The sequence below is a fragment of the Thunnus maccoyii genome, chromosome 1, assembly GCF_910596095.1.
Source record: "Thunnus maccoyii chromosome 1, fThuMac1.1, whole genome shotgun sequence".
NCBI classification, from domain to species: Eukaryota; Metazoa; Chordata; class Actinopteri; order Scombriformes; family Scombridae; genus Thunnus; species Thunnus maccoyii.
In genome coordinates, this window is record NC_056533.1 from 10,880,412 (window position 1) to 10,901,635 (window position 21,224).

Below are 21,224 nucleotides of genomic sequence, written 5' to 3' on the forward strand. Positions count from 1 at the left end.
AACTATTATAATAGCCCTGCACCTACGTGATGTGCATGTAATTGTACCGCTTCAAACAAAACTTAACTTGCCAGTTGGCATAGTTCTTTTATATTAAATGATTATCAACTTTTATCATGATGTTATTATCGTGATATTATTGGGTATGCTAAAAATGCACAGGGAATTGTTTCAGAGATTCACAGCATAGGACTTTGTCTTTTTCTGCCCACATTGGCTTTAATGTTGCAGAGAGGTTTAATTGAGCTGGATGAGGATTAAGTTCTGTCCTCTGTGTCACATAAGGACAGCAGCAGTACCCTAATGTGTAGGTAAGCAGGCTTGTGACTACAGTAGATGGTCAGTTTGAATCCCTATGCTGGCTTATGATATTATGACAAAATTACAAACTCTCTTCTCTCCCTTGACAATTTATTTAAATAAAGTACTTCACTCCCCTTCACTACCACTGCAGTAGTTCAGAAGTGTGAATGAGTGAGTGATTGTGTAACTGAATGTGAAGGAGGACACTGCTGAAACAGTGCATATTTTAGTTGCTTTCCTTGAATTAGATAAGGGAACAGGTTAGAAATGCACGTATTAAATAACATCAAGTGCGTGTTTAATAATGCTAATGATGCGTCTCTGTCAGGAAGTTGTTTTGCTTTTCTTCACAGGTAGATCAGAGATCAGGTTTAGTCAAAGAACAGTAGCCTTGGAGCTAGTACTGATTCAGTTTTGCTTAAAAATACTTCAACAAAGGAGATGCCTGCTGACATTGGGACTTGAGCATGGATCCTTTCACTGAGGCAGTCTGCCTACAAACTACACCACCCTGCTGCACTCAAATCAAAATCAACATTATAAGTAATGTTTGAAAACTAAATAAAAGAAAATGAATCGAGAGAGGACTAAGACAAAAGACAATGGTGGTTAAAACAATGTAGCTGTCAGAGTGAACAGAGTGTAATTGTGGTTCTGACAGTGACAGGAGAACGCAGGCATTCATTGACTTCTGCTGATCGGTGGCATGTTGTTGATTTTGGCATGATAGCAGGTAGCAGAGCAGTCAGTCATATAGTGAACTGACAGCTTCTGTCACCTGAGATTATATTACTTTTCCTTGTTGGAAAAACCATCGTAACCTTCCTTCTATTGTGTTGCTGCTGACTCTGGCACACTCCCTATCTCTTGTCTTTGTACTCGTATAAAGATCTTTGTCTCACCCTCACACAGTCCTTAGAAATGGCTCCATTCTTCATGTACATACACATGCATTGATTTTGTCTCTTGCTCATGCACACACGCACACACACACACAATTCCCTGCAACTTTCTCATTTATTTTAGTTACTTTCGGCTTGTAAATTGTGACTTTAAATATGCAAAATACTCACTCACTCACTTATCCATTCCCGGACATACTGTCACTCACTCTTTCCATTCCTATTTTCTCGTTTCCCTTAAGCTGTTTCTCTCATGTACAGACAGTTGCCGGGGGTACAGAGGAGTTAAGAGAAAATGTTTGGATGGAGCTTGTATAACGCTGCTGTTAAATGCAAAGGGAGGCGCAGGCTGTCTGTTAGAGAGTGGCTACTGGTGTCAGAAAGTCACTGTCCACTTATATAACTCCTCTCCACTCATGGACACCGGATGAAGAGCAATGCTGAGAGGAAAACTGGCTGAGCCGATGTTCCAAGTGCCACTTGTACCACCAATCTCAGGCCCTGATTGGATAGAGAGATGGTATTAGGCAGCCTGTTGCTTGGGCTCTTTAAATTGTTATCTAAATACAATAGCATGTTTCTGCATGTTTCATCTGTGAAGTGTATATTTCACATAACACATCAGTGTCCTCAATAGATGGCTCTTGTTTTGCCATCTTGCATTTTTTTTAATTTTCAGACACTGTGGATTTGACTTCTGCCCTTGCTGTCTGTAATTGCTTAGAATCATGATGATCTGGCAGTTTAGCATTTCCCGACTATTGACCTTATTGTAACAATAAGACCGTATAATATCCACTTTATTTTTCACTTGTCTGTGTAATAATAAATACAAAAGAAATGTTCTTATGTATGTACATACTATTGTCAGGAATTTTCCGTGGTTACGTTACTGCAGTAAGAAATGACAGCTCACAGTGTGCACTGACAGGAACAGTACGGGAACAACAGGACCATTGCAAAGGGACAGTGGGCATAAAATACACAGCGCAATATAAATATTACTGTTCGTCTAAATAAATAAAGTGTTCTCAGTAAGAACTTCATAAATACTGAAAGATCGTACAGACAACAATGCTAAATCAAAATAATTATAATAATGTCCTCAGTTGACAAATGGAAAGAAAAGTAAAATGCAAATACAACATAAGAATACAGTGGGTTACATATGAGTTTTTTAGTCCTCGGTGTACAAAGGTGCTGAACAGTATAGCTGTATCCGTTCACATGGTTTTAGCTCCTATTCATATAGAATAATTGTTCTTTTTCCGCCTACAAAAAGGTTTTGTCAAGACTCACAGCTACATAGGGAGCACAAAGTGCCTTAGTTGAGATCTGGCCTTTTAGAACGCTGCCATGGTAACCAGAAAGCTCAACATACAATGCAGAGATGGCCTTCTCCAAGCAGAGATCTATTAACACTGACTTTGTGCATCTGTCTCACTCTTGAGCGCTCTTTTAACCCCTTGTTTTCTCTCATGCTCTCCCCCTCACCACCCACTCTCTTTCCCACTCCACTCACCCAGAAAATCACACAATTACACACACGTGCACACTTGGATAAACTTCTCTTTTTTTTTTTTTTTTGCTTTCATTCATGCATGGATGTACATGCACAGCGCACACACAAACAGATATTCAAACAGACACACGTGGGTGCATACACATGCGCACAAGTGCACAATCTTTTTCCCTCGTGCTTGCTTCTCACTGTACACTAACTCAGTCAGAAAGATGGTGGCCAGGAGCAAGCAGGACATGACGCAGAGACAGATGAGGTGAAAAACCTGAGTAATCCTACATAAGCCATAATGCTCGAGCTGGGTATGGATCGCTCTCAGGAGCATCTTGTACTTGTCTAGAACCTCAGGTTTTCACTTCAGAGTACAAATTCACCAGTTAGCCACACAAGCTATGAACAACTTAAAAATGTGTACAAACATTTTATGAATTTCACAGTAGATTCTATTGTATATACAGGGAGATGGATAGAATAGCAGACTTGCCATACAATCCAAAACAAAAGCCCTGCTGAATACCAGTTTGGTGAAGCCTATAATGTTTGGTTTGAAAGTGTTGATTAAACTACATAGGCTATTTTAATGCTGTAGTTTTTCCTGTGTTTGGCCCACAGTATTTCATCATGATTTTTTTATCTTTCCCACTTGACACGTTACATAATTTTTCAATGTTGCGGCTGATGTACCTGCGAGTCAGGCAGTAATTGTGTGGTCTCTTTTTCCCTTTGCATGTTGACTTAAGTTGCCTTGAAAACTCTTTTTTCATGGTAACTGCCAGACATTTATTAAAGCTGAAAATGTTATTACTAATTAGTGTCAAATTGACTATGACTTGCACAGAAGAACAAAGGAGTGAGATGGCTGCTGCCTGAGTTGCTAGTCAGCACTGCAAATGTATGAAATCAGTTCATAGGGAAAATCTCACAAACATGATATGCCAAACACAGGAAACCTGCACTAAGAAAAAACAACCAATTGTGGACCTAACCTCACTCTTACCAACTTAGTATGACTGTAATAAAAGATGTGTTTATGTTTCTCCTTCTCCCTTGCTGCTGGAGCAGGACACACACTTTCACTGTGCCTTTGTGAGCGTGGTGAGCAGCAGCCTGTGTGTGTTCCTGGCCGTGTTTCTGCTGGTGTGTACAGAGATGATTTCACAGCGATGGAGACGTCTGTTTGGCCTGATTGTCTGGGCCACACATCTCACTATGGGTTACACCTTCATCTTCAGCGGCCCCATCATCCTGCCTTGGGACCAGGTAACTTCATCTCCCAGCAGAGTTCACATTTAGGTCATATTTTTGTTGTAAGTGACTTATAATATGATCCTCCTAGGCAATGCAAACTTGCAGGCCTACAGAGAAAATATAGAAAATTAGATTTTGTTATTTATGATATCTTGAAATGACTGAACCTGATCCTTTATGTTTCCAGGTGCCTTTCTTCCTCTTCATCATCTTCACCGTGTACACCATGCTGCCATTCCAGCTGTGGTACGCTGTGGTGCTGAGCGTCATCTCCTCACTGTCCCACATCATGGTCCTCACACTGTACTTCACCATTCACAAGATTACATACCCTCCTCGCTACCTTGCCAACCAGGTGAAACCAGTTGGATAAAAACTATGGCATTTTATTTTAGAATAGAATTATCTTCCCTCCATCAGGGTGGTGAATGTTGGAATATATTTTGTTTGGACACACAAAACAAAGAAAATATTCAAGTAAAGGCATTGATGAAGTTAATGATTATTTAAAATTTTACAAGTCCTAATCTAGGAGGGACTCTCAGAGATGCATATGTGTGCATAACAGGTGTTTCCATTTGAGCTCTAATGTCTGTGTCTCCTGTGTCTGTTTTTGTAGCTGCTGTCCAATGCAGTGGTGTTTCTGTGTGGCAGTGTGGTCGGAGCCTTCCATAAGGTCCTCATGGAGAAAACCCTGAGACAGACCTTTCAAGACACCCTGAGGTGCCTGAGCATGCGCATGAAGCTGGAGATAGAGAAGAGACAACAGGTTAGTGTAATACACTGGCTTTCTGTGAGTGGTTCATCATGAGTTGCACGTAGTAATAGCTACAGTATGCTACCAAAGCCTATCAAAGTTTGGCCAATGTAAGCTGCACTGGTTAAATATGTTATCATTTTTAGTATACTTTGCTGTGTCACTATATTGGTGTTAATATCCTAAAAATAAACATATTTATATTTATGTTGGATTATTTTAGAAAGTTGTGCAATGCAGTCCACATAAATCCTCATTAATGAAGGTATATTAAATTGACAAACAACACATGCATTAAGAAACAAAAGATACAATCACACTAAACAAGAAAAATATCTCTGTCTACTTTACATATATGTAATAAAAGAAGCAAAATATAAATAGTGATGTGCAATAGTCTCTCTCACTGAGTTATAATCCATTATAAAATCTTGAGGGTAAAACCAAGGCAATAGTTCTTTATAAGGAATAGGGTGGCATACCACTATTTTATTGGAGCAAGAGGAAGATTGTTTTGTATGTTCTAAGCCAGCGATGATGAGCATTTTAATACAACTGTTTTACTGCTTTGTAAAGTAGTAACCTCACTGAATGAAAACAAATGATGAAAATAGCTTGTCAATAATTGTTACTGCCATACCCTTATAATTTTATTTCATCTCTAAGCTTTGCCTTTGGCTGGCCTCATGTTGACTCTCCCATGGATGTTTTCATTGCAACTAACAAATCCTTCTCAAATTAGATTTTCCTGTGATGCTTTTTAAATTAGATGCATCTGTGCTGACTTTCTTTGACTTCAGAGCCCTTAAAATATTTTTTCCCCATTTGCCGTTTGTTTTGACTGTTGCTTAGTATGGGACATAAAACGTGCTGACAGGGATAGCTGATGTGTTGCCTAGCAGGACAGACAGGAATGATATAATCGTTAACATTTAAACCTCCTGTTGTATTTGAATTGGGACTGAAAAAAGGGAGCCTGGTGCACACAGTTAGCTAAAGAGAGCAGGGACATAATAGCACGGTGGGGGAAACTCCAAAACTGCTCCAAATGAGGAACCAAGGAGAAACTAACATTGTGTTCCCACATTAATTCCACCAGGAGGAGCCCAGTGTGTTCCCCCTGAAATGTTTCTTGGCAGGGTGTGAAGGACGTCAAAAATGACATTTAAACTGTGTGACGTTAACACTCCCCTTTGAAACCAACACTAATGAAATTCTCTGAAGCGCTATTGACCCCTCTACACTTACTGCTTTCCCATAAATCAAAGTAAATGTGTGTCACTGCATGCATTCAGTGACAACACATTTCCATGTTTAAGATGTGTAATATACATAAGTAATCTATTAAACAGATTAAGTGTAATGGATAGCATTTACAGCAGCATTATGTCATGTGATCCATTCGCACACATCTACACAAAGGCCACTTTAGTGAGTTTTCATGTTTAAGACTCAGTGGGAAACTAAAAGGGTCATTTGAACCCTGGAAGAGGTCATCCAGACCAAATGGTAGCAGTTCAGGTTGCAGCAGTGAGGAGCAAGTTCACACACACACACACACACACACACGCAGCGAGACACACATGCACACAAAATACCATTGCCTTAGGTGAGTATTTAACCCTGTTGACCTGTTAAACTCTGAATTAAAAATGGACTCAATTTTGATTTTTTTGTTTGTTTGTTTTATATACACACTAACTCCAAATGTCAATTTCAATTTCTATATTTATTTTTATTTTTAAAAATTAATCAAGAGTGAAAAGCTGGAATGTTTTCAGTCAAAACATGTTCACCTCTTTGCAATAACACTCCAAATTAAGTTAAGGTGCAATTTAATTCTTTATAGTCCTTGAGGTGTCTTTACAACCTGGAGAGTGTCCAGAAACACTCCAGGGAAATAAAGGGCTTGTGACAACACACTTTGCGTTTGCAAAAAGCTGCATGGAAAAGTCTGACATGATACAGCACAAGATCTTGCGGTCTGATGAAATCTGAACTCTTGCTGTAATGCAAAGCATTGTCTCGGACCAAAACGGGGCACAAATCATTAGCCATATAACACATCTCGCATATCATGAAATATGGTAATGGTAGCATCATGCCAGTTTTTGGGGAGTATTTTCAGTTTAATGGACTTGCAGAAGAGAACAGAAGGACCAATGGATAGAGCAAGTTCTAAAAGCAAATTTGTACTTTTGTCGGGAGTTCAGTCTAATCTCTTTTTAATTCATTTTGCAACACTACGAAATGTGGAAAAAGTCAAAGAAGCTGAATACTTGAGCATTATACAGTATACTCACTAATCTGTGTGTGCAAATTAATTTATTCATACACACAGAAACACACACACAAAGATCTCCCTTTTTTTTCTTCCTTCTCAAACACACATATTGGTACACATATACACACACTCCGCTCTGGTCTCATATCTTTAAATTTGTCATATGTTTATTCTCTCATGTATTCATCTCTATTTACATCCAAAGCACTTTGCGGTGCATGTATTATGTAAAAAGCATTGTGGTGGTAAATTTAACAAGCCTTGACTCAGCCAGTTAGTCAGATGATCTTGCCTGATGCTCCTTTAATGGTATGAAGAGGGATTGAGCATTTCTTGAGAAGCCGCCTCTTCAGATTCTTATCTTAATCAAGCCATTGAACTTTGAACACTTCTCAGGCCTCTTGCTATTGTGCCAGACTGATTCCAATGTGTTATTTTTACTGCATTAACACATTAGCATTCCCATACTGGCACTGTTTACCATAATTTGGCTATGATAGTAACATGTTGATATTTTGTTTGAATGTATTTGGTGTCAGTTCACTTTTAAACATGTATGAACATGCTGGTTCCTTTCATAAACCACTCCTGCTATGAATACCAATGAGCAGCTTAAGGTTGCAGGGACAGTACTGAGGCACTAATAGTGCCACTACAGGTACAGATTGGTGACTGCAATAGAAGTTGAGATGGGCACAGGTGACATTTAAAAAAATGTTAATTCCTTCACTGGTAATTGGATGGAATGAAAGCAAGTGAAAGGTTCTCTGATAGATAATTGATGAGACAAACATTCATAGCTGGATATTCAAGAGTGAGATGTTGATGAGGTGGGTCTGAGAGTCTGAGCTTGTGTGCTTGTGATCATGCTTGTATACTCTATGTGTGTGTGTATTCTGGCTGTGCCCGGGTAGACCTTTTTTCATTTCAGGGCTTTACTAGTCATCACTGTAAATTGAGTGCAACCATCAAATAATCTTAATTTCCAAGAACACCTAAATTGCAGCGGAGCAGTTATATAACTAATTGTGTGTGTGTGTGTGTGTGTGTGTGTGTGTGTGTGTGTGTGTGTGTGTGGTTGCAGGAGAACCTGCTGCAGTCTGTGCTGCCAGTCTACATCTCCATGAAGATGAAGCTGGCAATCATGGAACGGTTACAAGACTGTAAAGACAAAGAAGAGCAACAGCGACTGGTCAAAGATAACAACTTCCACAGCCTTTATGTCAAGAGGCATGAAAATGTCAGGTACAATCACAAGCCACCTTGAAATACAGGCAAAGCCATAGAGTTCAGATTTAATTATCAATAATGAGCCCTTGTCGTAAAGGAGCACCTTTTGGAATAGAAGCCCTTAAGGTGAAGGTTAAATAGCCTGTCTTATTGATCCACCATCAAGACCTTTTGAAGACTTTCAGAGGTCCTCCTGCATGTTTTCTTTTTCCTTTGTATAGCATCACTTTATTTGTGGAAATGAATTTACTGTCCTATCTGAGGTTTAGAAAGTAACAATTAAAATTAACCTTAACCTGCTCTGCTAATAGTTGGTAACAGGAGACAGTTTATTATCCCAGAAAAGAATACATATTTGAAAAATTCCTTCAGATGGGTCATGATTTATAATTAGTATGACGGGCTTATGAAAATCATATATCTTACATGTTAATTTAAATAAATTTCATAATGTATAATCAGAAAGGAGAAGAAATAATCAAACTTTTTAAAATCTTGCTATAGTTCCATGTTATTTAAAAACTAAGTTTAAGTAACTGAGTTCTTTATTTTCCTCTCTGTCTACTTTGTTAATATTCTCAATATTATAAAGTTCTAGTGTCTCTCAGGGACACTTGTATTTAAGCTTTCTTTGTACATCACTTTATAAAACATAAACTAGGCATAAAAGCTGATTTTCCTGGCCGCTTCTGGTAACGATGGAGATTAGTATGTCTGTTTGTTTTCAGAGCAGTGACCCAGTTAGAGCTCTTTGTTTTATGAGGGTTTCATTAATTTAGTAAGTGCTGACAGGTATTGGGTCAGCTTAAACTGAACTTTGGCAGATGTCTCACCAGCTCATTTTTTCCAATAAATGCAGGCAAGACACACTCTTTGCCATACCTCAATAAAGGAACTGCATTGTACTGTTTCTTAAGAACATTAAGAGTAATCTGGAGGAAAGCTCAGTTGCGCCTTCATTTTTTCACTATTGGCACATTTATTTTAAAGAGCAATTGCAGTTCTGATGAGGTGGTTTTTGCTAATCAAGAGGTGATTGCAATGGCATCAGTCATGTTTGCTGCTGTGCTCACTTAAGGCCACAGTAAGAAGTTCAAGTCAAGTCCCTTTTATTTATATAGCACCAGATCATAACAGAAGTAATCTCAGAGCACTTTTCATATAGAGCAGGTCTAGCCCATACTATTCACAACATTTACAACCAACATTCCCCCATGAGCAAGCACTTGGCGACAGTGGCAAGGAAAAACTCCCTTTAACAGAAAGAAACCTCAAGCAGAACCAAGTTCTAGGTGGGCGGCCATCTGCCTCGACCGGTTGGGTTGAGAGACAGCGAGAGGGAGAGAGAGAAGGTGTTGAATGATAGGCTGCATCCCTGACCTATCCCTATAATTACCCTAGTCAGACCATTCATTATAGCTGTGTTGTCTGTCTCATGAAGCACCTGGCCATTTTCATTCAAGTCAGTCAGTGGAGCAAGTCAGGTCAGGTGCAGAATCTGTGTTCTTCTGCTGGTCAGCTGACAAGCAGTTGTACCCAGGCCAGGCTGGGTGCTCTGTTGATAATCAGCCATGCTAAGACAGGGAGAGGCAGGTCAGATGCTCTGTGTGGTTTGGGCTTTTGTCTAACTTTCAGCCAGTTTTTCTAGCGCCGTTGGGGTCTTTCACAGGTCAGATGAGATATCAGTGTTCTTCCTGTTGTGATCTGCTGACTGGCAGCTTTAATGATGCCTAGGCTATGATTCAGCATTGTACCAGACAGGCCTTTTAATCAGTCACTGATCAGGTCTACTGGAAGTTAATGGAAAGTGGGTCAGATGCTTTTTCCCTGAAAAGGCTAATTCAGAGGCCATAATGGGTTGGCAAGGCAGTGCAGAGACATGCAGCATTTTTTTTTTTTGTGCCCAAATTCGGAGGACACAACATATGTAAGCTTTGCGGGCCCCAGTATCCCCCATTTGTTTACCCAAATTGTTTAACAGTGTGTTCAGATGGTCCTTATCAGTTAGGAAATGTCATGTGATCATGTCATATTTAATACCAGGTATTGGCCTTCACATGTTCATCATTCACTGGTAAATGCTGACAACCAAACAGAAAATAAAAACTGTTCTTGTTAGCAGCCTGGACATGTAAATCACAGGGCATTACAGATGAGCAGTTGTGAAGTTGTGTAGACATTGTTTCTGTTTGTGTACATGTGTTTGCGTATGTGTTGAATTTTCATGGTAACATTTCTTTCTTCCAGTATTCTATATGCAGACATTGTTGGCTTCACCCAGTTGGCCAGTGACTGTTCTCCCAAGGAGCTTGTCATTATGCTTAATGAATTGTTTGGCAAGTTTGACCAAATTGCCAAGGTGAGTTATCATTAAGACTTTATGAAATTATTCCACATAACACTGACCTCTAAGCCTAACCTGCAGTTGACAGTTTTCCTCTTTAAGAGCAATTATCTAATAATCTAATGAATCTTGAATTAGAGTAAGTTATGTTGTGACAGGAAGATTGCTACTAAACTCATACTAGCTTGGAAAATCCAGGCAGTTGAACAAGGAAACTCTATCTTCTTATAAAGACATGACAAAGGCACTTAAACCCCAGCAGTGCAAGTTTGGGGTTGTATTTAGCAGCTCCCATACTGGCGTGTGCATCCTCGTAACCTGTCCATTGCCCACTCACGTTTGAAGTTTGCCTGGTTGAATGAAACCTTTGTCCTTTGTTCTGGTTCTTTTCTTTTAGGAAAATGAGTGTATGAGAATCAAGATCCTTGGCGATTGCTACTACTGTGTATCAGGGCTGCCGGTCTCTTTGCCTAAGCATGCTAAAAACTGCGTCAAAATGGGCCTGGACATGTGTGAAGCCATCAAGTGAGTTTGTGCAAACCAAAGTGCTATAACCTGACTGAAACATATACTGTCTTGATTTACCTCTTGAGATGTGCTAAGCACACGCATTTCTGACATAAATTAAGGGAAAAATGTGTTGAAAGCAATTTGTGGAAACTCTCAGAGAATATTGTGGTATATTAATATGTAAGGGTAGACTGTATGGTGGGTCACTCTCAGTTCTGTCTCTCATTTAGGGAAACACAGTTTGTGTTACTTGACAATTTGAAATGCCTAGTATAGCATATGTTAAAAATGACATTCCATTTTTAACAATGCATTACAACAGTAGGAAAAACTGCTCTAGGGGAAGATATTGCTTAACCAGGTGTTTAGAAAAGGACTCTGATGGTCTGCCAAGGACTAAACGGATAAAATGACAAGCCCATAACTCCGTAAGAATTAATTGGTTTTATTGACATCAGTACAAATTGGTAAAGAGAAACAGTTTTGCCATTCACAGACAACATGTGGAAAGCACATTAGACTTTTATGTAATTTCATCCTCCACGGAAAAAGACTGTTTATGTGCATTAAATGATTGCAGTCTGCACACAGAGACGACCTGGTTTCAACTACAAAGAGCTTTAGTATTTCTGTGAAACTCCCCCAGGCAGGTACGGGAGGCCACAGGGGTGGATATCAACATGAGAGTCGGTGTACACTCAGGCAATGTGCTCTGTGGAGTGATTGGCCTTCGCAAGTGGCAGTTTGATGTGTGGTCACATGATGTCACTCTGGCCAATCACATGGAGTCAGGAGGCCTTGCGGGGTAGGTGGTTATTATTACCATGAAACATCAAAAATACACACATCCCTCCTTACTACATGGTACACGACAATAAATGTTATTTCGTAATATGTTCACGTTTAAGTTTATTTTATAAAGGGAAATATTTTGATTAATTTTAATATTGCAACACTTATAATGTTAAGCCCCAAATCTTGCAAATACTGAATCATGAATTATCGTGTTACAAGCTGTTTGATTTTCATTGCTTTTGTTTATGTTTATTTAGCTGCAGCTGTCACATAATCCAAGTTGGAAACATTTCACTTTCAATTTCTGTGAAAATTTAGTTGCATAAAACAATTTACATTAAGTAATCCATATCCTAGATACTCAATAATATTCTGTAGTTTTTTCATAACATTGTGTCATCGTAAATGTTACTTAAAGGGTGGTGTATCGTTTGGAATAAAAGTGTTAATATATAAAACCTCCACAACAAAATATTTCAATCACATTGATGAAGGTAAAATTGTCACTGCAATGAATGATTTGCATCAACATTAAGTTACAATTACTGTGCAGCTTTGCAACTTTTTCTTTTAGTTGTAATTAAACTGAATTAAAATGCTGAGCTCCATCCAGTATTTGAAATAAAGGTATTACACATGCTGTGCCAAGTATTTCATTGCTTCTCCTGCTCTTTCCCTCACTCACTCAGACGTGTCCACATCACAGAAGCTACTCTGAAGCACCTGAACAAGGCTTATGAAGTGGAAGAGGGTGATGGCCACCTCAGGGACCCCTACTTGAAAGAGCTCAATGTCCAAACCTACCTAGTCATTGACCCACGAGTGAGTTCTCTGCCGGTCTTCCTCGAAAATGCACATGATGTTGTAGACAGTGAGAAATATTTAGCATTTGAAAATACTTGAAAATGGCAAGATGGTGCCGCGCTGGATGGCAGCCTGTTGCAACAGCTCCCGTTGAGTGTTCGTGTGTGTCAAGAATTTCCTATCTATCTATCTATCTATTGACACCTACTTTTACAAATGATTGCTGGTATGATGATGAAGCATTTTATGAGTAAAATAATTTTAAACATATTAATGATTTTAAAATTTGTGCTTGCATGTTTTGGGCATAGACTTGTATGTTTTTTTGTGCAGAAGATGTACTCCCTGACTGGTTTCTAGTTATTTTGATGTATTCACTGTAGTTGAGTACAATTCCTTAAAGTGTCAAATAAATGCATACAGTGTACTGTAGATGTAATACGCAATGTGTGTGTATATCTTAAGTCTAAAGATCCATCGCTGACCAACCGTACCGTGCCTAAACCTCGGGTGAACGATGGTCTGAAGATGCGGGCATCTGTGCGTATGACCCGCTACCTGGAATCCTGGGGGGCCGTCAAACCTTTCGCCCACCTCCAGAACCGAGAGGGCTTCACCCCAGACACCATTGTTAATGGCAAGCCACGCTGCAAAGTGAGCAGATGATGCTTTTCTTGTTTATTTGGATCATTATTAGTTGTTATCAAGGTGACATATAACATAGTGCACACTTGCAAAGCATGGTCTTGCAGCTTTAATTATTTACATTTATAAGTAAAGTGGTCCAGGAAATAACAGCTATGTAAAATACTGATAGAACTACTACAGAATGGCCTCTTTTTACTATGAAAAGTAAAAATGCTGCTGCACTGTTCCTCTACACATAATGGAAAAAGTTTTGCCGTATTTTCTGAGCCGTTGAATATTAAAAGCATTTGGCTAACAAGTACAATATGAGAAAGTTGTAAGTTGTTAATTTCTGTTCTGATTTAGCATAACAAATTTAGAATATCATAGTGATTTGAGAGGTACCTACAGTAGCAATGCAAAATCAATGCAGAAAACATACATGTGGATGGATTTCTACAATGAGTCACACTGTATAAAGTTTTCCAGAAATTCGCTGTATACAGTAGACATACAGTATATAGTTTTTGTTTTGAAAAGGCACATTTTTCCCAGCTTACATCTACTAGATAAGTAACTTACACACAGTGACTTAAGATGATAATCTTGTGGGAGGGTAATTTATGTCACAAACAAAAAAGTTTGATAAATTGAGTTTATGTAGGTGGTGTATTAGTGTCTGAATGTGGTCATTGTCTTTTTCAGGACATCCCCCTGCGAACCAACCCCGGCAGCAAGATCACTGAGAGGTAAGAACTCTTAGCTGGTAGTCAAATCCACATTTGGTGACTATTTTTATGTTCAAGGCATTGGGGAGTGGGAGTGAAACATGTCATGAATGAAGATACAGTGTGCTCACACACATTCACCCTGGAAGTTGGCCTGTGTAACAACGCTGTTGCTCAATAGCATCTTGATGGTCATTGCTGAAACAGGGAAGAGTGCTTTCTGTCAGCTTTCCCATCTGTTCACAGGATCTGAACTGCTCATCGCTCCATCACATTTCATTAATAAGATTGTGTAATACAGTACATCAAACCATTTAGAGGGATATTATTTTTCTGACTTGGATCATTGGAAGTGTTCAACGATGCACACAGAGATTATCACAGTGTGTAAGATGTACGCTTTTCATGGGAGCTTAGAAAAATCTTGTTGGAGTGATGTCACTATTAGCTAAGCTTTATGTTTGTAATCAGGGCTTGAGAGTCATGCTGGAGGACTGGTTACACACAAGATGTTCCTTTTGACTCACATTTTCTCACACTTCTATTCTTTGACTTTTTCTCTTCTATTTATGAATGTGTGATCTAAAGTTTTAATGTTAAGTATCAAGTCGAGGGTCTTATCTAGAGTGATTTTCAGTGAGAATACAGGCATGTTCATTTTCTTACTTATATTCCCACACATGAAATGGAGGTGTTTGCAATAAAACAACTCTTTAAAGACAAAATGGAAACATCTGCTCATAGAATAAAGTGTATTTAAATAAGGCATTACTTGTTGAGTTCATACCAACCCATAATATTTGGTATTATCTGAATATTCCCAAAAAAAAGCATTATAGTTGTCAAACCTCCGAAGCCACCTCTGCTGCCATGTATGTTCAAGTCTGTAAGTGCCAGGTAACAGAGCAGGGAAATAAAAAGAGATACAGTTTGACCCTCAAGTTTGAGTGGCAGTTGGTCGATATAGATACTTCAAGTGGAGATTTAGATGTGCTTAGCCGTGTTTGGTAAAACTTTGCACTAACTTTATGAATCATTGTGTTTTTGATGATGCTGCAATATTAATGTCATTGAGTCATTTGTAAGTTTATACAGTTTAAACAAATGAGCATAACAGAGGATGTGATATAAATACTGTAAGGGTAAAATGTTCCTTAAAAATGTTATATTATTTGACAAGAAGTCAATTTATGTTCTCAATTCAGGAAGTGTGTTACATCACAAAGCAGAGGAGTCAACCGCAACCTCCAAACAAAACAAAATGTCCTAACTGAGGGTCTACTTTGTACAGCTGTGCTTTATTGGCAGTCATTCCTGCAGAGTGGTGGGAGTGCTGAGCTCTGTGACAAGCCCCTTCATTAGTTTCAAATAATGCATAGACAAATTGATTATGGTTATAGCTTCTAATGGTTAATTCTCTTTGCCTGTTTGGCACAGGCAGTAAGTGTATGGACAAATATTTAAATTGTAGCTACTGATTAGTGGGCAGGACTCACCTACACAACCAGTGTGGGCTGAAGTAATGTGATTAGAAGAGATAAGTGTGTGCCTAAAAGCACAATCATTCCACTCTGTGAGAATTGAGGTTTGTTTTATCTTGGAAATTGTTAATTTCATTCATGTATTCACAGTCCACTGTAGCAGAGGCAGCAGCTGGTGAACATGTCTGAGGCTTGAAGTGACAGTGAAGTGTGGTTCACCTACTCAAGCTTGACGACATTACAGAGCTGAATATTTTTCTCTGCGGTCAAAATGAACAGTAGTGAGCATTACTGCTCCTGTTGACAAGCGTATATCTACAGTGGCTGTTTTGGATGGATTTTCATATTTATACAATCATCGGGCCTGTGTTTATCGCTCCCTACTGCTGTGTTATGATGAATTTGTGTTTGTGTCTTACTGTTGGACCCTGACAGCTTTGATGAGTCTCTAGAAGAGCCGTTCTCCTTGCCCACCCCTCCATTCAGCAGCTATAAGTGAGTGGGGCCTTCATGGTCCGCAAGGTCCTCATTCCTTAAGTGCAGTAGTTCTCAATCTTTTGGCTTGTGACTCCTAAAAAGAAAAAAGATGCCTGCTCATAGTCACTTGTTTAAAGTGTGAAAACAAAAGATGGTGGGCTTTCACTTTAGTTTCTACCCATTTTTAAATTTATTTTATTCATTGCTCATAAATACTCCACAATCTGCATGCTTCAAATGATTAATTGATTTGTGGGAGTAAAGGCTAACTTACTCATCTCTCACAACTATTAAAGAGAGATAACACATTGGAATATTATTTTCAATATGACAATCACAATTCACTACTACCATTAATTAATTTATGACCCCCCACCTCCAAATTCCCCCATGTGGTGAGAACTACTGCCTTAGTGGAGAGCCTTGCAATCCCAACACTAACCTGAGCAGTGGTGGTGTACTGCTGTTCTTATCTCACTGTTTCTCACTGCTACCTCTTTGTAACAGGGCAACATGTGATCTGAAAAGCCATCAGACACCCTGTAACCTCTGTTAGTGGACTGACATGCTCCTATTAACACTGATCACTGACTGGGGCTTCTGTGTATCTGGGGCTGTGCATCTGTGCAAGTATTTCCTTCCTGATAGAATAGGGAGTTTCCAAGCAGAAGCACGGCAGAAGCACTCCTGCTGAATCCCACAGAGATCATCTAACACACTTTTCTGCGTCCGCTCTACATAACTCTCTCACAGGCACAAACCAAATCTCTCTTTTCCCACTAATGCTCCGAATGGCATCAACCAAGTTACCTCCAAGCACAGCTAAACTGGACCTGAGTAACCTGCATGACCTGATCTGGTTTTCCAGCATCTGTTCCAGTCATCCTTTGTGTTTCATTGTCTGTACATCAGCCTCTTCCTAATTGTCTCTGTACTTTCCGGCGCAGGAACAAGTCCCAGAAGAGTAAGTTTGATGAGGAGCTGCACAATGAGATGACTACGACCATAGACGAGCTTAGCAGCAAGTAGGTCAATTTAATAACCAGTCAAATCTCATTTTATGTTTACATTTAATAAAAGAAGAAAATGTAGTAAAAGGTTAAATCAGCAGCGAATCATATAAGGCAGATAACCTCTTCTAAATAGTTTTTAATGGGTTGAAATTTTCCAGCAGGGTGCACTACATTATTGTCAATGATAAAGTAGGTGTTTTGATTGGTGATGGAAAACATTTGCTGTGACATCACTGATTGTGGTTTCAAGTAGTGTGCACTACATTCTTGTCAATGATGATAAAGTAGGTGTTTTGATTGGTGTTGGAAAACACTTGCTGTGACATCACTGATTGAGGTTTGCGTAAAATAGTGTAAAATATTCAGAGAAGTGTAAAATATTTCAAATGGGACAAATGTATCATATTAAGATATTATGGTTCCCAGTTTTTATGTCTATGTGAAACATATCAAGGTAAACTTTACCCAAATCTATCACAAGAACATGTTTGGTCCGACATAACCGCTGGCCTGATGGCCCAGGGCCAGTAAAAGTTTAAACAGGGAAAGTTGATTGGCAGTCACTGGCCTGGACGGGTAGAGCAGTAGTGGTCGAGTGAGGAGAGGGAGCGGCGGTAGTGAGAACAAAGCAAATGAGAGAAATAAAACGTCATTTTCTGATTGTTTCATGACGGTTACATTCTAAAGCACAAATAATTAACCATCAAACCCTCAACAGATGATTTCCTGTGAAGACAGACGCTCTTAGTTTCTATTTCATTTTCCTCCTCCGCATTTCTCCTTTTCATTCATTCATTACAGTTCAGCTCCATGTCTGTAGTGGACAAATGGCTGCAGACAGAAGGAGCTTGGAGTGAACATGCGCACACAAACAAATGTCATTATGTTCTTTGTCTCATTATTCTATCTTAATGAGTACATTTCTGCAGATCTCTCAGCATTGTCTCAGTTCTTGACACATGACTTTATTATCAAGGTCATCCATACTCGCTGAAATATTATCATAAATTCTGTTCTCTTCTCTCTGGCTTTACACAAAACATGGAGAAACCTACATTTATACACCATTTACTGATCCAATATGTGCCTAATTGCATATTTGTGTAATATCAACATTTCATATCCATAACTAAGGGAAAAAAAACAAATCTAAATGGAACCTTACTGTTGTACATATTAGGCATAGAATGAACAAATCGACAAAATTATGGAAAAAAAGACTTATTTTATTTTTGTGGAAAAAATATTACGTTGGATACAGCATACAGTATATTTTTGGAATATTATAGGATTTTTGTTGCGTAAAATACTAAATACTATTTGACAACATGAGATGAACATAAGTTTAACTTTTTACCTTGTGATTGTGAATACTTTATGGTGTTATATGGTAATTTATCAATATCAAGATGATGCTGCAATAATTATTGCACAACTAATTTTCCCCATAACAGTCATTCCTGAATAAGGCTCTATTTTTTCACTTTTAATTTTTTACCAGGAGTGTATTTGACTCCTATAAGATGTTACAAAACATAGTAGCTTAACTCACGAGACTTGATAATTGCTTATATATGGATCGTTGGCGTATGGGGTCATTTTTGTGGTCTTTGATTATAATAAGTAGAAATGATAAATACATTGTTGTTACCTTTCCAAATGTTTCTTGATTAACAATGATCTGTGAGCACCAGGCAGTACACACTTGTTTATTGAACAATGCCATCACAAGTGCAACAGACTGCAGTTGAAAAATCAAACCTTATTTCAAAGGTGTTGCTTATTGTGTCAGGTTATCACAAAGAGCTTTGAAAGTGTGATCCCAGAGAGAGCAGTGCTGCAGCTGTTCATGCCCTATGTGAGCCAGCGCTGATTTACCCTTTAAAACACTTTAGAGTGCAGATGTTACACTTGTTATATTGGAAGTGTAAATGTCAGAGCAATTATCTTTTATTCTTATTATTCTTTTTTATTCCCTCCCTTCCTTTCTTCTTTCTTCTCTTGCTTCCTTCCTTCCCTCCTTCCTCACTCACTCAGGCAGTGGTCTAAGTCTGAGGAGAGTGGTAGTTTAGCTCTGTGGTTTCCGAAGAAAGACCTGGAGAAACAGGTTAGTTCAACACAAAGCTGCAAATTGATCACTTATAGAATTTATATTTTTACATCTGCATTAAAGTATCCCACTGCTAAACAAGCAGTTCAGTTTTGTTCTGTTTCTCCCCCTCTAAGTACCGAGCCCTGGATCTGCCAATGTTCAAACACTACGTTGGCTGTGCCACCTTCATCTTCCTCTGCATCTTTCTGATTCAGATGTTAGTCACAAAGGAGTGAGTATGACCAGAATTTACTCTGTTATTTACTGTCAAAAATCTATCACAAAGTTGTTCAGCATTATTATCGTACTCTGCAACTGGGAAGAAGAAACAATACCTCTTTTTCTTTCTGACTGAGTCCTGAGATGTATGAGGCATCATTTGTCACATGTCAAGTATTACTTCAAAAGCAAGCTATGAAGATTATACTGATGGGAGAAGGAGAGGTGGGAGACTGATTTTGATTTTGACATACTTTTTGTCTCTCTAAGTCGACAGATGCTGGGGACATCATTTGGAGTGTTGGTTTGTGTCCTGCTGCTGACCCTGGCCATCTGTTTCGCAGGTCACCTGCAGGTCAGTGTGTTAAGTCTTACATTCATATTTTATATTCACATTTAGATATTCAGGAGATTAAGTTCAAGTTTCAGCTCTTTTCAGGCAGTTTGTCCTAGTTAGCATTTGGGTTGTAAAAAGTAGAAAAATATGCCCCTTAAGCCCCGCTGGATGCAGCTCAGGCATTCCTGTAAAAGGTTTGTCATGGTGTATTTAGTGAACATGGGTTGGAAATATATGAAATATATTTCTAGACAATAAGTTGCTCCTCTAGTTCTTGGTAATTTCAGGGACTCTGATATTACACACACAAATGTGATAATTTATCTCTAATAAATAGTAAGTTATATATATTATTTACATATACAACAAAACTGAGTACACCCCTGTGCAATATCACTAAAATAGTAAATGATTAAAATTGTATCATCTTACAATAATTAGTAGTAGTATTTTTAGGGTGGGGTGTAGAGTATTTGATCTTATTTATAATTAAGAACAAACAGCTTAGATAGACTAAGTTGAAAATACAGGCCTCAAAGTACAACCACAATGCAACTAAAATGATTACACCTGTGACCACTGAAACTAAAGTGAGTACACCTGTGACTTCCTATTAAGAAAATCTGCCTGAACAAGGTTATAAAAGAACCTGTGAACAGCACAACTTTCTCAGGTTTGGCCTGATGCAACATGGCTCCATAAGGAACTGAATGAACAAGTAAGAAACCAGATTGTAAGACTTCATAAAGATGAAAGAGGGTACAGGGCTACTGAACAGAAGCCAAAACACAGTTGCAGCAGTGGTTAGGAGATACAGGAGGACCCATACTACCAATAACCGAAGGCGCAGTGGCCATCCTCAGAAAATGACGACATGCACGATTCGCTATTTACGCAACCTTGCATTGAAAAACAGATGGGCAAGTGCTTCTGACTTGGCACAAGGATTTTATCTGTGGAAACTGCTGTTTCAGTGTCTGCTTGGACAGTGCGAAGGACATTGCATGAAGTCAACCTCTACGGACAACGTCCAAAATAAAAACGTTGCTCACAAAACAGTCCAAAACTGCAAGATTAAACTTTGCCAAAGAACATGAAAAGAAGCCTGATGAATACTTGCAGTACGTTCTGTGGTCAAGATGAAAACAATAATTTTGTTTGGGTCAGATGAGGTCCAGCATGTTTGGGAGTTGCTGATATGGGGCTACATGAGTCCAAAAGCTGTAGGGGAGATGACATTTATAGATGGAACTATGAATGCAAGTTTGTAAACCCAAATACTGAATGAAAAGATGACTCCCAGGCTCAAGAAGGTTGTCAGGAGAGGAATTTTCCAACATGACAATGATCCCAAACACACTGCAAAAATCTCACAAGAGTTTTTAAAGAAGAAAAAAGTGAAAACTATGACCTGGCCAAGTATGTCCCCTGACTTGAATCCAACAGAACACCTTTATAGTATTTTAAGCGAAAAGTAGAGCAACAAAACCCTCCAGCAAAGAGCAGCTGAAAAGAATTATCTGTGAAGAATGACAGAACATCTCTCCACAG

At 38.8% G+C, this 21,224-nt stretch overlaps 1 protein-coding gene across 4 annotated transcripts in view; it reads left to right on the forward strand.

Annotated features, from left to right (window-relative positions):
* Positions 1-21,224, forward strand: part of adcy7 (adenylate cyclase 7) — a 61,449-nt gene that overhangs the window by 30,144 nt on the left and 10,081 nt on the right. For 3 of the 4 annotated variants that reach the window (XR_006095424.1, XM_042405743.1, XM_042405751.1), the window contains 15 exons: positions 3,790-3,987; positions 4,163-4,330; positions 4,595-4,744; positions 8,101-8,261; positions 10,494-10,605; positions 10,988-11,115; positions 11,747-11,905; positions 12,585-12,717; positions 13,165-13,353; positions 14,032-14,075; positions 15,971-16,030; positions 16,960-17,037; positions 19,063-19,132; positions 19,252-19,349; positions 19,607-19,691. Coding sequence is in view for 3 of the 4 variants with exons in the window: in XM_042405743.1 (XP_042261677.1) it covers positions 3,790-3,987; positions 4,163-4,330; positions 4,595-4,744; positions 8,101-8,261; positions 10,494-10,605; positions 10,988-11,115; positions 11,747-11,905; positions 12,585-12,717; positions 13,165-13,353; positions 14,032-14,075; positions 15,971-16,030; positions 16,960-17,037; positions 19,063-19,132; positions 19,252-19,349; positions 19,607-19,691 (1,833 nt within the window). In the remaining variant the exon portion in view is untranslated. The remainder of the gene's footprint in view (positions 1-3,789; positions 3,988-4,162; positions 4,331-4,594; positions 4,745-8,100; positions 8,262-10,493; positions 10,606-10,987; positions 11,116-11,746; positions 11,906-12,584; positions 12,718-13,164; positions 13,354-14,031; positions 14,076-15,970; positions 16,031-16,959; positions 17,038-19,062; positions 19,133-19,251; positions 19,350-19,606; positions 19,692-21,224) is intronic. The other variant, XM_042405760.1, reaches the window with a different exon arrangement.